Source organism: Sinocyclocheilus anshuiensis, unplaced genomic scaffold (assembly GCF_001515605.1).
Source record: "Sinocyclocheilus anshuiensis isolate Anshui unplaced genomic scaffold, SAMN03320099.WGS_v1.1 scaffold88, whole genome shotgun sequence".
NCBI classification, from domain to species: domain Eukaryota; kingdom Metazoa; phylum Chordata; class Actinopteri; order Cypriniformes; family Cyprinidae; genus Sinocyclocheilus; species Sinocyclocheilus anshuiensis.
The window spans coordinates 155,459-170,483 of record NW_015555728.1 but is presented as its reverse complement, the minus strand read 5'-3'; the positions used below and the strand labels follow the sequence as shown (position 1 = coordinate 170,483).

Below are 15,025 nucleotides of genomic sequence, written 5' to 3'. Positions count from 1 at the left end.
TGTTTATATATTAAATATATTTATTTATAATATAAATTATATGAATATAAATATAGTCATGTAAATATTTTCAAAATATATACTGTATGTATGTGTATTTATATATACATAATAAATATACACAGAACACACACATATATTATGCAAACAAAAACTTTTGCACTACTGAATACACGTATTCATTTCTTTTAAAAAACACCTTCCTGACCACAGACTTTTGAATGGTAATGTATATGTACACCTACAGACTAAAAAGAAAGAAACTGTGAAACACTGATTAAAGAAACTGTGCACTATCCATCGGCGAGTTTCAGTGCAGTCGTGCTCGTTACCTCGCAAGCTCCAGCAGGGCGTTCTGTCGGTACTGTTCTTCTGGATTCGTGGGCTCACAGTTATGCTCATCAAAATATGAGGCCATTTTCTACTTCACCTGATAAACATAACGTTAGACCATTTGAATACCATTTAACGGAGGGGTTGTGGAAACCTGAAGGTTCAGGATCTGGTCTAACAATGAAGTTGCTAGTTCACTCTCATGTCTCATGTATGTTAACCTAGAACAATAACCTAGAAACTGGAGTTTAAGTAACTATTTTCATAACGAATGTTTATATTTTCGAAACCAATGTTACACTGATCCAACTAAGTTACGGTTTTACGATGCTCTTACAATATTTACTACATGTACAGTGGTTACTATTATTCAAAAACAACCATGGTAAATTGTCAGGTAACAGTTAGTCTCTCTCTTCTCAGACCGACTGCCAGACAAAGAGACAGCATATTAGGTAGACATAAAGTACTGTTGGATTTGAGCTTTTTAGATATCCACTTACTTTTAAAATATACAGGCTGCTCACATCAATATCAAATACCGATATGATAATAATACCCCTGCTAGCTGGTTAGCATAGCAATTCAAAGTTCTAATTTACCAAACATCAATGAATCTAAAAATGTATGTACTAAATTTATTCGTCTAAATTAGTAAAATATAACAAATGAAATTCGACCTACTGCAAATTCACCCACTGTTATGAAATTGCTTGTCATCAGGGATGGAAACTTGTTTCACTGCACTGTCAGCGCGAACATATCAACTCTATCGCGATATTTCCGAGAGGACCGGAGTTGCCAGAGTGTGATTTAAAATCCCCCAGCAGTGGCATTTTAATTATTGGTGTTAACTAAGATTTACAGGAGATGTATGTGACTGCTAATTATATACATGTTTCTTTTTTAATTTAAAAACATAGCAACATATATAGATTTGATAAAAATGCTATGCATTGCGAACAAACAAAAATACATGTCTTAAAGTTTCTAGTCCTGCAGGCAGTTAGTGGGTGTGTGTAGTTGCCATGACGCCGAGGGCTATGGATGTGTACATGTCTACCTATTTCTGCTGTTCAACCCCGTTTCTAGAGAAGACTTGGAGTGGAACCACGTTGACGTAAGTGTAAAAACTTATTTAAAAACCAACTCGTGCAAAAAGATATGTTTGAGAGTTCTGAAACAAAGTAGAGTCTGCTTTAATTACTGATACTGATAATTAATTCAGTGAGAGCTACGAATAAGACCATGCTGTGGTATGTGTGTAATTTTTCTTCCTAGAGAGCAAAAGTACCTAGCTATGAAATAGCATAAGTGAATAAACAGAAATGCATTATCCTTTGCATTATCCTCGTAAGAAATCTGCGAATTGTTGGTTTTTGTTAGACTTTATGAGGATCGTTGTATGTAAGAGGCCCTAGTGTTTGTTGGGGACCATTTCTGCTGCGTTTCCTAGGCAACCATATAACCAACAACTCCCCCTTAAAACCGGCTGCTTCCATTTTAGCTCAAATGCTCAATTCCAAAGAGATATGTTAGTTTTACATTTCATTCTCATGCATAACTGAATTTTCTGTCCTTTCAGAACAATAATGGAAAATGAAGGATCTGGAGAAAACACTGATGACCTGCTGTCTGCAGGTCAGAAACCATTGACATTTCCTTTTCATACTTATCCTGTATCTATTGTAGTACAAACTGCTGTATATCGCTTTTCTTCTCAGAGGTGTATGAGGGGGTTGATGTTTATGGGCTTATACCGCTGCCATTGTCCCATGATCACTGTGATGTTCTGCTAGACGCCATAGACACGCAACTGAGTCATCTACAGGTCAAGCATTTAAAGTCTGATGAAATATTGATAACCATGGTGTATTATTTTTGTCATAGCAAGAGTATAATATTGTCCTGATTTTGTTTTCCCACCAACAGATCCATAGCCAAAACCAAATGCATGGAGGAAACTCCAAAAGATATGAATTTCCTTTCTCGGGTAAGCATGAACCATTTTTCTGCAATAAATAATCATATAGAATTTTTAGTGCATTTTTAATGTTCTATTTATTTATTTATTATTTTATTGTATTTATTATGTTTAAATGCAGTTATTTTCCTAATGATCTATATACATATTCCAGGCTATCTTGATCGGAGTCAGTCTGTAAGTAAAGACACAGGCTTGGGGAGCACTGTTCCAACCAATGATAAAACACCATCCAACCTTGGCGAGACTCAGTCAGGTCCATACAATTTTTTCCCCATATGGAATTGAATGTATAATCAAATTATACCCAAATCATTGCCTAAAGTAGCACAATTGTGAATATTAGGCATAGGCATAGCTTGACATTTGAGCTTGGGGATAAATCACACAGAAATGACTTGCCACGCTAAACTTAGCAATAATAAACACATTGAAAATAATGCACTATAAACATGTTTGTCAACATAATCTCAAAGTAGTCTTTTATTAGGCAAATCAAGGAGTGAATAACTCACCCACTGCTTTAAAACAGACATCTGTTGGGCATGATTCAAGTTAAATGGCAGGCACGCAAACACTTTTATATAAATATTTGTATATTTCTTACAAAATTCCAAAAGAAATGCACAAGATAAGTGTTAATTACTTTATTTAATCTTATGTTAGGCCTATTATATTTCTTATTCCATACCCCTACTTAAATTAATGTCATTATTTTTTTTTATTCTATCACCCCTGTACTTTAATAATTAATGTAATTTTATAGCTTATAGTAACACCCCTCTACTTTAGTTAATCTATTGTTATTATATTTCTTATACTGTCACCCCACTACTTTAGTTAATGTTATTTTACAACATAACATTTAAACACTTTGATATGAAATTTAAATTTACAGTTTCTTACAGACTGTTTATTGGTTTTTTTTCTATCTTCTTAAAATCAATCATTATAATTTCCTGTTCAAAATATCAGAAGGCAAAGATGACCAAATAGAACATCAGACAATGGAGATGATAAAGGTTGGAGTCACAGCTACAGATGTGTGGCGTCCTGAGGGAAGTGGCAGCTTGAGCTCCGTGTCCAGGGTAGAGCAGTGCTGTTGGAGACTCGAGAGGCTTCTTGGGAGAAATGCTGAGGTGGCAGGTATGGGAACCGAGGAGGACGACCTCACGATGGACAGCATTTGCACTGAGGACTTCTCAACACGCTTTAGAGAGGAAATGCTGGTCCCGTCGGCCTCAGGTACACAGACTGAGCAAGGGGAAGCATTAACCTATGATGTGATCTCGTGTAATAGGTCAGAATGAGGGAAATGATAAAAATCACAGGTAAATGGTGCCAAAATAATCAGATAGGTGGCAGCAGAGCGCTGCAGAAGGTCAGCTTTTGGCTTTTCCCATTCCCATTTTATAAAAACATGAAAAAAGTTACAAGTAAATGGGAAATTTAAAATGTAATGTTGACTTAATATTGACACCGCAGACCTCTCTGAGTGTCAGAGGAGCCCTTACCGTGAAAGATCAAAGAATGACCCACAGCATCCATTTAGAACACCAATGAGGCACCTCACAGGTTCAGCATGCCCTTTTCTTTACGAGCTTTATGGATTTGTTCTGTTTACATCTCCTTTGAATCACTGCGGCAAGACCTGCTTTAATCTAAGAAGTGCAACAGAAAACATGCCCAAATAAAACCTTTTTATCCTCTGACAGGAATCCCCATGCAGAGTTTTGATTCGGTCACCATAGACACTGATTTGGAGACAGTGTGCTCTGAACAGGTTCGACAGCACCTGAACTCTGCACTTAGCAACAGGACAGGTACAGGTGTGGGCATTCTGCTCTTTACCATATTAACTTATGCATGTCTAATGTCATGTGTTCTGAACGTCATGTGTGCTGAATGCATGTGCAATTTTATTGATGCTATAATCCTTTTTTTATTTTGCGTGCATGTCACAGTCACACGCTTTGCAAAATATGCCGACAGAGTAAACTCTGACCAGGAATATAATGGCAAATATGGTATGTTATCTTTACATTCGTTGTAAATTACAGCCTGGGGGGGGTTATTTAAATTCATTCTTATACTACACAGTGAAATCGCATTGTTGTGATATGCAATAATGCAATCTAAATTATGCTCAAAATTACACCACCGTTTAAAAGTTTGTGGTTGGTAAGTAGTTTTTCATGTTTTTGAAAGAAGTCTCTTAAGCTCACCAAGAATGCATTTATTTGATCAAAAATACAGCAAAAACAGTAATATTGTGAAACAATACTACAACTTAAATAGCTGTTTTTAGTATATTATTTATTATTTTAGCATATTATATATGTCTTTAGTGTCACATGACCCTTCAGAAATCATTCAAATATGCTGATTTGGTGTTTATTATTATATCTTTATTATTATTATCAATGTTGAAAACAGTTGTGCTGCTTAATATTTTTGTCTATTCTTATGTGTGCCACTTTAGCCTTTCATCTGAGCAGAGAAAATGGATACTGTACAGGACAAACCAACCAAATTCAAAACAATATTCAATCCTTCAGGTACTTCTCAACAGTTTAACTGGAGTTAATTTGAGACGGGAGACAATCTGAGGAAGAACTTGGATAGTGGATAAACTTGGATAAACAGCTTGGATAATGTGTCTTGTGTGGTTGGTGGTGTTTATTTCATGCTGCTGTTTCTGGGTGTTTACTCAGAAATGTGACTTTAGCAACCCGTGGGCAAAACCCCTCATTACTGCCATGTTTGCATAGTTTCATTGGAAGTTTTTATATAAAGATAATATGTGCTCTCCGCTCACTAAAGTTGCATAATCATTATAAGACAAATATGCAAAAGAACAGCACAGTATGTTCATATGAAACATGATGCAAATATTTCTAATTAAAACCATTCCTCGCTATTACTCTGTGGGTGTTGTAGCTCTGATGATGAGAGAACTGTTGAGGAGACGAGTAGTGAAGGTGCTGTGTCAAAGCTTGACTACAGAAGAAGGAGACATTCATCTGGCAGGAAGGGGAAGAGGAGGCGTTTGTACCAAAGCAAAAGGAATGACTCCTGCATTGTAAAAGACCTCTCTTGCATTCTCTAAACAATTACTGTAATAATCAGTGTCAGCAGCATTAATGGACATTAATCATTTATCATGTGCAGTTACGTTGTTTTTACTTTTTCAAAAACAAAAACATTATTATTTTTTTTTTGCTTATTCATTGATATTCTTATTTAGGTTTGTAGTATTTTTATTTTCAGAGCACAAAGAAAGATCGGGGCAAGAGCAGAATAGATGAAGATGAACTCAAAGAGCTGAGCGTGTCACTTACTGAGCTTCAACAGCAAAAAACAGTATGAAAATCATACTGTAATTCCCTTATTTATTCATTCAAAACGTTACTAAGCTCATTTATTAAACAAATGTGGTATTATTTCTTCAGGCCACACTTCATACTCTGAAGAAGCGGAGAGAGGAAATGGATCAAGCTAAGAGAGAGCATCTCTCTCTCCAGCTCAGTGTGAAGGACAGCAGAGCACAGGCTCAGAACATCACGTATGTTCTGCTTACAGGAACCTTCAGCCCATTTGCTTTAATTGGCACTTGTTCTTAAATTCCATGTTTAATGATCAGTGTATATGTAACAAATATATTTAAAACGTGCTGTGTGTGTCCTACAGGTGTGAGCTACAAAGACTGCAGGCCCAGAGGAACTTATGCTTGGAGGAGGTCAGGGTTCTGCAGGAGCAACAGGTCACTCTAGTTAAGAAATGAAACCATGACATCAGCTCTTATATATTAAAGGGTTAGTTCACCCAAAAATGAAAATTAGCCCATAAATTACTCACCCTCAAGTCATCCTAGGTGTATATGACTTTCTTCTTTCAGACGAATCCAGTCGGAGTTATATTAAATATTGTCTTTGATCTTTCAAGCTGTTTAATGCCACTCAGCGGGTGTTGCAGTGCATCAGTCCAAAAGAAGTTAAATAAAAAGCACCCATCCATTAAAAAAAAGTGTCTCACACGGCTCCGGGGGGTGAACAAAGGCCTCATGTAGCAAATCGATGCGTTTTTGTAAGAAAAATATCCCTATTCAAAACGTAATAATCACTTTAATGTAGCTTGCTCCAACAGTTGTACACGGAAGCAGCTCCGGGCGGATGATGTATGAGTTCAGCGTTGCGCATGCGCTAGAGGTCTGCTACCCGACCCGAGCCCGACGGGTCCCGAAATACTTTCGGGTTTCGGGTCAGGTTCGGGTTAATGTTTAATGAATAGCTTCGGGCTCGGGTCGGGCTCGGGTTTGTAGCTAAACTAAAACTATATGCAGTAGGCTATGCTGCTTTCATAGACGCACACACACACATTAGTACAACGACAACACAGCACGGAAACTTTTATTAGTAAAATAGACTGGCCGAGCCTTAATGATTCTGTTTCTTTACATGTATTTGTTTACTGACCGTTGCATGCAATCGTGAAATACAGCATTTGTTTTTTAAATTGGCTGTTCGTTGTGGGAAAAATAAAATAAAAATTCGGGTTCAGGCTCTAAATGTAACTGTGCCGCTCGGGTCGGGTCGGGCCAGGTCAGACGATCTCGGGTACGGGTCGGGTTCGGGCTTCAATTTAAAGCCCGTGCAGACCTCTAGGATCTCTCCCCTGCGCTTCTGCGTTCGTCACTTCTGAGCGGCGCATGCGCAAAGCCGACCTCATACGTCATTCGCCAGGAACTGCTTCCGTGTACAACTGTTGGCGCAAGCTACATTAAAGTGATTATTACGTTTTGAATATGGATATTTTTCTTGCCTTTGTTCACCCCTGGAGCCATGTGAGACACTTTTTTATGGATGGACGCTTTTTATTTATCTTCTTTTGGACTGATGCATGCAACACCCACCGAGTGGCATTAAAGGGGTCTTCGAACATCTGGGTTGTGCTGCTCTGTTGTAAATAAATCTTAACCAATGATTCCTAATTGCATCTACTTCCGGAAGGCCAAATAAAGTGCTTTTGCTTTCGCACTGACACACACCGTCTCCCTGACATGGCTGCATCAACACTACTGCTGTTCTTGAAACCACGTCTTCTTTCTTTGCGTGCACATTTGGGCGGCATTATGCTAATATATACACATAGTGATGTAGATATGTGGGGGCGTGTTAGAACGAGCCGTTTTAGGTAGGCGTGGTTGACTCTTAACTTTTATAAAGAATATCTCTTTGGATTTGAGACTTTAGTCTTTGCAACTTTACAGATCTTCTTTATGCACCAAGAGCTTGTAACACTCCAAAGAGAAAGGAAAACTTGAAATCGCATCATATGACCCCTTTAAACAGCTTGAAAGATCAAAGACATATATTAATATATTATATATTTTAATATAACTCCGACTGGATTCATCTGAAAGAAGAAAGTCATATACACCTAGGATGACTTGCAGGTGAGTCATTTATGGGCAAATTTTTGGGTGAACTAACCCTTTAAATACCTATTAGTATAAAATACTTGTTAGAATTTCATTAAACGTCTGCATGGTTATTTTTTTAAATGAATAAATAAATACATAAATGCATGTCTGAATGGCTGTCTGTATTGCTGTATGTACTGTATGTATGTATGTATGTATTTTTGTCCATGCAGAATGTAGCTAGATAACATATGCACTATTTTCTAAATCAGGTCAGTTCATTATAATATGCTGCATTATAAATATGCTGCTTGACATTCAGTGTGACTTTTTTTACTGTCAGTGTGTAAGCCGCAGTGTGTCTGTTCTGGAGAGGGAAGAGATGGACAGACTGCTGGATAATGCCAAGTCAGAACTGTTCTCAGAACAGAGGCGTTTCAGACACAAACTGGACTCTATGCATGAGGTAGATCACTTGCACATACTACACTATTAGACATGGAACTATAGTAGATTGGATTGTATATTCAGTCTGCTTGTCCTAGTTTACTGAATTATAATTACATTTTTAAGCTGTTCTTTTTATTGGCCATTTTTGTGTTAGAACAGTTGGCAAAAGGAGATGTGTTTGTTGTGTGTGTGTGTGTGTGTGTGTGTGTGTGTGTGTGTAAACAAGTCTTTTGACAATATTTGACTATATAATTTGACATCTCTGTCTTAACACTTATAGTCATAAATAGGGACTCAGTGAACAGGCACGAAAGTAGTTTAATGGTATAATCTTTAGGAACATTGATGCCCAAATAAAAATGCATAAATATGTTGCTTAATTTTATATTGCCAGCAAAATAATCCAAAACATAGATGAATCTCTTTCTCATTGTCTCACCTAGAGGATGGATGAGGTGAATCAGGAGCTGGAGCAGAGCGAGGAGGACTGCAGGGCTCTCCGACAGAAATGCACTGAGCTGGAGGAGCAGCTGGCTGATACGATCAGAGAAAAAGAACAAATAAAGGAGGTTCTCACTTTTGTTTTATTCTTCTCTGTCTATAATAACAATGTTTTTGGTATCTGATACAGACTGCAGACACTATCAATTTCAGTAACTGTACAATATGTGTGCAGATTTCTCAGAAAGATCTAGAGCAACAGGTGAAGTGTTTTGGAGTGCTGGAGCGAATTGTTGCCCAGAAGGAGCTGCTTTTGCAGGGAAGCGAAGACGAAAAGGAAGGCCTTCTTCAGGAGCTCTGTTCACTGAGAGAGGAGCACAGCTTTAAGCTGAGAGAAATGCAGAACAAGACAGTAAGATTTTATTTTTATTTTTTTGGAAGAAATTAATATTTATTCAGGAAGGATGCATTAAATTGATCAAAAGTGTCAGTAAAGACTTTTACTCTCTATTTATCCAAGGATCCTGAAGAAAGTATAACTGTTTTCACAAAAATATTAAGCAGCACAACTGTTTTCAATATTGCTAATAATAAGAAATGTTTCTTCAGCACCAAATCAACATACTAGAATGATTTCTGAAGGATCGTGTGACACTGAAGACTGGAGTAATGATGCTGAAAATTCAGCTTTGCCAATACAGAAATAAATGTCATTTTACAATATATTAATACATTTGTAATAATATTTCACAATATTACTGTTATTACTGTATTGTTGTTTAAATAAATGCAGCCTTGATGAGCATAAAATACTTCTTTTAAAAACATTTGAAAAATCTTAACATGTATATAAGCATTTTGCATCATATTTCAATTGAATGACCTCACATCAGTGTGATAAAATTCAATTTATTTTGATATTTTGATTTATATATTTGCTCTGAAATGATTTCAGAAAGATTATGTTGACAATGAAAAACTTTGTTATGCTGGTTCACCAACTATCACTAGCCAGTTTAAACCAGTCTGAACAATATGTGCTGGCCTTTTCAGCTGGGCATAGTATTGTTTATTACATATGATTATCAATCCCTCCTCAGGAGCAAGAGATTGAGCAACTGACATTACAGTTAACCAAAAGCCACAAAGAGGAGCTTCAAAAGGTAATATGGTTTATTCACTGAGAGACTCATCACAGATTATTCATATACATAATGCCAGTCTCTGAATCTGTTTGTTTTGAATGTATGAATCCAGGTGCATCAGCAGGCGGATGAATTGAGATCGGCTGCTCTCAGTCAACAAGCTCAGACCCACAAACAGAGCCTGGACTTCTTACACAACTGCATCCAGGTCAGCTGTCACACTGTGTGCTCTTTATATCTGACAAGACTGCAGTTCAGTCTTATATACAAATTAATTTCTCTCTCTTTCAGATGAAAGATGAGGAGATAAAGAGACTAAAAGAGGCTCTAGAGCAGCATGAGGAGAAGATGAGGAGGCAAGCAGAGGAACTCAAAAGAGAAACTCAGGAAAAGGTTCCTTCCCTGTTAATCTGTTTTACAACGATTCTGAAGTGCAGATGACAGATTTATCATGGATTTATGCCCGTACCATTTGAGGGCATTAACTTCCATGTTTAAATTCTTGTTCACTCTAAAGAACCAGTTCATCTCTTTATATCTGAACTAACAGATTCGAAAGGCTGTGAAACGAGAGGAAAGGAAATGGGAGGAACAGAGAGAGAAGGCTCTCAAAGAGCAGCGTGGGACTCTGGAGCAGCAAATAGAGGAGGCAGTGAAGAGAGGGAAAACAGAAGTGGAGATGGAGAGAAGGAACGCACTGGTCTTACAGAGTAAAGTGACTGAGCTTCAGAAAGTGAGTAGTATCTGAAGCTGTCTTTTTATTCTTTGCATTTAAACTTTTAAAGCAGCACTATGTAACTTTTTCTGTGTTCAAAATTTGCAAAATGTATATAATGAGCGAGTACATCATGAATTCATCTTCCAAACTGCATTTTTGTCTTATTCCGAATCACTACGGTACACTTATAATAAGTACTTATATTTGGACTATTGTAGCCTGGTCGGGTCGTCACCGCTGCGGAGTAACACATACCTGCGTGAATCGCCATAGACATAAACTTAGAGAAGTAGCTCTGGTTGAAATGTTATGCTAGCCGGTAGAGCGCCAACAGTTACATAGTGCTTTAAGTAAAACATGAAAACGGCTATGGTTACATTAAATACATTTATATATACAATAATAGACAATGAATGGGTGAATCTCACAGAATGACTCAAGAACATGTCAGGGTCACGTATAAAAAATATATAAATATATTGTTTTAATTGTATAGTACATTTATGCATTTAGCAGACTCGTGTGTATTCTTTGAAAAGAGATTTTTCTTTTGTATCTATATCTATCATGGTAGTATTTGATGTATTGCTTCTAATTTCTGGTGATTTAAATTAAACAAGTCTTGCAATACAGTATTGTTTTACTGAGAATCACCACTGATAATAATGGGAAAGAAAAACATCCACACACATTTGATCAGTGAGACTTTGTGGAGAAATGTGCCTAGATTTGAAATGTCACAATGCAAAAACCTCAGTGGTTCTAAACAAAGGTAATATAATTTCTTTCTGGTTCATTTTTGGTTTCTTGTTACAGGAGGCAGAGAAGGAGGTGGTGCGTCTGAAGCAAACTTTGCAGCGGTCTGAAAAGAAGCTTCAGGAGCTGAGGACAGCCCTCTCTGAGAAAGACCAAAAACACCAGAGAAAAACAGCCAAACTTGAGCAGCAGAGCCGACGCTGGGCACAGGACATGCACAGCGAGTGCGTTTGCTTGCAAGAGTTACTTAAACACAACAGCCTGGCTGTTGACAACAAGAACTCATCAGACAGGTGTGCTCACTTAATTGTACTACACAGAGTATGTACTTCTGCCCAAGAAACATTGTGCATTGGTCCTAATGTGGGAAATGCAGGTTCAAATGTATTCTGTGCCATTCTCTGATTCTGCTCTCTTTCCAAATGATTTTCTATCTACTATCTCTTATCAATTTACATTGCATTTATTTTCACACATTTATATTAAGCTTTTATCCAAACCGACTTACAAACAAGTGACATCAAACAGTTTTGCAAAAAAATGTAAACTAAATAAAAAAAGAAATATGTTCATATACAAATAAATAAATAATAGTAAAACAATACATAGTAATCATAAAAGAGTACGAATATAATAATAGTATATGCAAATATAATAATAGTATTAAAAAAGTATTTATAGTATTTCAAATAACCAGTCCATTGGTGAGACTGTATTGTGTTTTATAAAGGGGTTATATTCAAATATTTTCTGCTTCAGTCAGTGAAACTCTTCAGACCCTGCAGACCCTCACAAAGGGCCTACAACAGCATATTAATGATCTAAATCCATTGGTGAGACTGTATTGTGTTTTATAAAGGGGTTATATTCAAATATTTTCTGCTTCAGTCCTACAGTGAGTGAAACTCTTCAGACCCTGCAGACCCTCACAAAGGGCCTACAACAGCATATTAATGATCTAAGAGATGAGCTCAGCTCACAGAGATGTGCTGCACTGCAACTCAGCCGAGAAAAGGTACAGAGTTACAAACAAAATACACATAATCACAGCAAAACAGCGCTAATTAGCATTAGCTGCCTATGTGTTTCAGGAACAAGAGCTTCATCTGCAGAAACAGCAGTTGATGGATGAAAAGGAAAGAGCACTGGCTGCTCTAAAAGAGAAACTCATACGGGTGTACAGACATTTGCACCTACAATATGTATCATTTATTATAAATTGTTACACAACTAACACTATGAACAAAATTCCTTTATATGTATTAATATCTTGGTTTATGTCTCTGTTTTGTTCACTGCTGTGTATAAACCTAAGGAGCACATTGAGGAAATGAGCAGCATATCTCGAGCACAGCTGCGCATGAACCATGATGACACAGACGAGCTGTGTGTCCATCTGCGCAGGCAGCTGCAGGCCAAGGATGATGAGCTCAGACAGTTGCAGAACAGCATGACACAGTGGAAAGACAAAACCACTGCAAGACTTGCACACAAATTTGAGCTGGAGCTTAAAGCAGAGATGGAGAGGTATGTCATATGCTCACGGAGTCAAGTGGATCTTGAATGTTTATTTTTATTTTTGTAAACAAACTTTCATAAGTTGAATAATTAGGTCAGGATTCGAAAAACTTCCACTTTTATGTAGAACACAGCATTTTTTCAAAACATGTCTTATTTCTCCTATAGTACCAAGTGAACAAAGACCGCTCAATTAATTAATGAATGACACCACTGTAGATTACTGGCTACCATGGCCCATGATTTTAAGTTGTACAAAAAATCCAAATCTTGTTGGAATTTGCACCATAACCTTTGCTGTATGAAACAGGAGGGTCCCAGAGGCCAGAGCAGAGCAGCAGAAGAGATTGGAAAGACTGGAGAATGAAATGAGACATCTGACTGGGGTAAATGCCAGTGTTATTTTAGTATTATTTATATATTTTTAAATACTTAAAAAAAAAATACTTTTTAGCTTTAATTTTCATACTTGAGCTTAAACTTATTTAACTTATTAAACTTTATTTTAGACTGTTTGGTTGTCAAGGCATCTAATATTTTATATTTTATTTCAATTTCAAATTTCTGTTCTTATTATGTTTTAATAATAATAATAAAAATCCATACTGTTATCATGCTGCTGGAATGAATTTCATCATAATTACTCAGATTCAGAACAACAGCACTCTTCCTTGTGTTATATCGCTTAAATATAAACCGAAAACATACAATTGCATGTTTACTCTCTCTGTAGTTATGATTGTAGTAGAACACATAGTAAGTAAGTATGTTTGATTTTCTCTGTTGCTCTGCAGCAATGCCAAGACTACAACGAATACCAGTCGGCCTCCACTGCTCTTCAGGGTGGCACAGACTTCCAAAACTCTCGAGTCACCCAAGACCCGACCTCATATAAACTGCTACAGCACCTTCAGAGTCGCATTCGTCAGCTTCGAGCAGAGAGCCAAAGCCGCTGCCCCAGCCCCAGCCCAGTGAAGTGGGACAGGGATCCCACAGACCTGGGTGGGTCTTATTTGGACACGGTACATCAACCAGTCTCAAGATTAATAACAAAGTTCAAAATATTTTACAGTTTTATTTCAGTATTAGTTTTTATTAGTATTTTGAATTGGCTTTCATCTTTAGCTTATTTTTTTTCAGTTTTCATTTTTGTTTAATTAATAGCAAAAGTTCTTTGTTTTTATAAAAAAATTATTCTAATATTAATTTTTCTAATACTAATATTTATTTTATTTCCGCTTTATTTCAATTAACCAAAATGTTTTTAATAGTTTGTTTAATTGTAGTTGATTATACTTTTTAGTTCAAAATAAATTTAAATGTGTATGATTTTTTTTTTTTCTGCAACAAATTTTCAAGGATGTGAAACAAGGTTTCAAAATTTTTCATTTTCTTGGCAGATTGCTCCAGCCCAGGACAGCTATAGGACAGAGGATCACTTACCAGCAAAGACCGTCTCCAGTTAACATTTACTTTCAACTCTCTTGAATTTGTCCATTAAATTGTTGATTTTATAGGAAAACCATGTACAAGAAAATAACTTCTTAATTCCACCTCTGTGGAGCTCGTGATGAGCAATGTTCATGTTCTGGACAGACAGAAATTAGCACTTCATTGCAGGTGAATGTTTCATTTAGGCCTGTTAAAGACCAATGGATGAACTTTGATCTACACCCACACACACACACACACACACATATATATAAATTGTGTTTGAATTTACTGTGAAATAATGAACAGATCTAGTGTGTTTTTTTTATATATATAGGCTCTGTTTCTCATTCATTTTTGTTTGTATGTACGGATTTAATTTAGATTATATTTAGTCTTTTGCCTCCAAAATGTTTGTTTTAGCAGCAAGAAACCTGATTCGCTGTCAAGGCAACCAGTATTGAGAACGCCCACTAGCAACCTCATCGCCAGCCCCTGGCGACATGCAGCGACTTTTGTCGCGCTGCTAGTGTGAACGGGGCTTTAAGTCACTGGGGGATATTTGTAGCAATAGCCAAAAATACATTGTATGGGTCAAAATTATAGATTTTTCTTTTATGCCAAAAATCATTAGGGTATTAAGTAAAGATCATGTTCCATGAAGATATTTTGTAAATTTTCTACCATAAATATATTAAAACTTAATTTTTGATTAGTAATATGCATTGCTAAGAACTTCATTTGGACAACATTTGCACCCTCAGATTTTCAAATAGTTGTATCTCGGCCAAATATTGTCCTATTCTAACCATACATCAATGGAAAGC

At 36.6% G+C, this 15,025-nt stretch overlaps 2 protein-coding genes across 2 annotated transcripts in view; one reads left to right on the top strand and one right to left on the bottom strand.

Moving 5' to 3' along the window:
- Nucleotides 1–1,145, bottom strand: part of LOC107672715 (E3 ubiquitin-protein ligase RNF181-like) — a 4,380-nt gene extending 3,235 nt beyond the window's left edge. Inside the window, exons 1-2 of the mRNA XM_016466015.1 lie at nt 1,018–1,145; nt 333–430 (exon numbers count right to left, since the gene is read on the bottom strand). Of these exons, the coding sequence (XP_016321501.1) occupies nt 333–418 (86 nt within the window). The 5' untranslated portion in view covers nt 419–430; nt 1,018–1,145. The remainder of the gene's footprint in view (nt 1–332; nt 431–1,017) is intronic.
- Nucleotides 1,146–1,361: 216 nt separating this feature from the next.
- On the top strand, nt 1,362–14,458 carry LOC107672697 (trichohyalin-like). The gene is made up of 26 exons (XM_016466004.1): nt 1,362–1,453; nt 1,919–1,974; nt 2,058–2,164; nt 2,266–2,326; nt 2,472–2,573; nt 3,293–3,562; nt 4,033–4,140; nt 4,800–4,875; nt 5,258–5,399; nt 5,588–5,680; nt 5,770–5,882; nt 6,008–6,080; nt 8,083–8,205; nt 8,633–8,758; nt 8,866–9,042; nt 9,731–9,793; nt 9,888–9,983; nt 10,067–10,168; nt 10,326–10,508; nt 11,310–11,542; nt 12,138–12,264; nt 12,341–12,424; nt 12,565–12,776; nt 13,078–13,153; nt 13,562–13,789; nt 14,168–14,458. Exons 1-26 carry the CDS (start codon nt 1,362–1,364, stop codon nt 14,231–14,233), a joined length of 3,189 nt encoding a protein of 1,062 aa, XP_016321490.1. The 3' UTR covers nt 14,234–14,458.
- The last annotated feature ends 567 nt before the right edge of the window (nt 14,459–15,025 follow it).

Bases quoted from the DNA above. Each gene is read 5' to 3' on its own strand.
- LOC107672697 (XM_016466004.1), top strand. From the start codon at position 1,362: ATGACGCCGAGGGCTATGGATGTGTACATGTCTACCTATTTCTGCTGT. The intron at 9,043-9,730 runs GTAAGATTTTAT...ATCCCTCCTCAG, and splicing joins GAGAAATGCAGAACAAGACA to GAGCAAGAGATTGAGCAACT. The intron at 13,790-14,167 runs GTACATCAACCA...TTTTCTTGGCAG, and splicing joins GTGGGTCTTATTTGGACACG to ATTGCTCCAGCCCAGGACAG.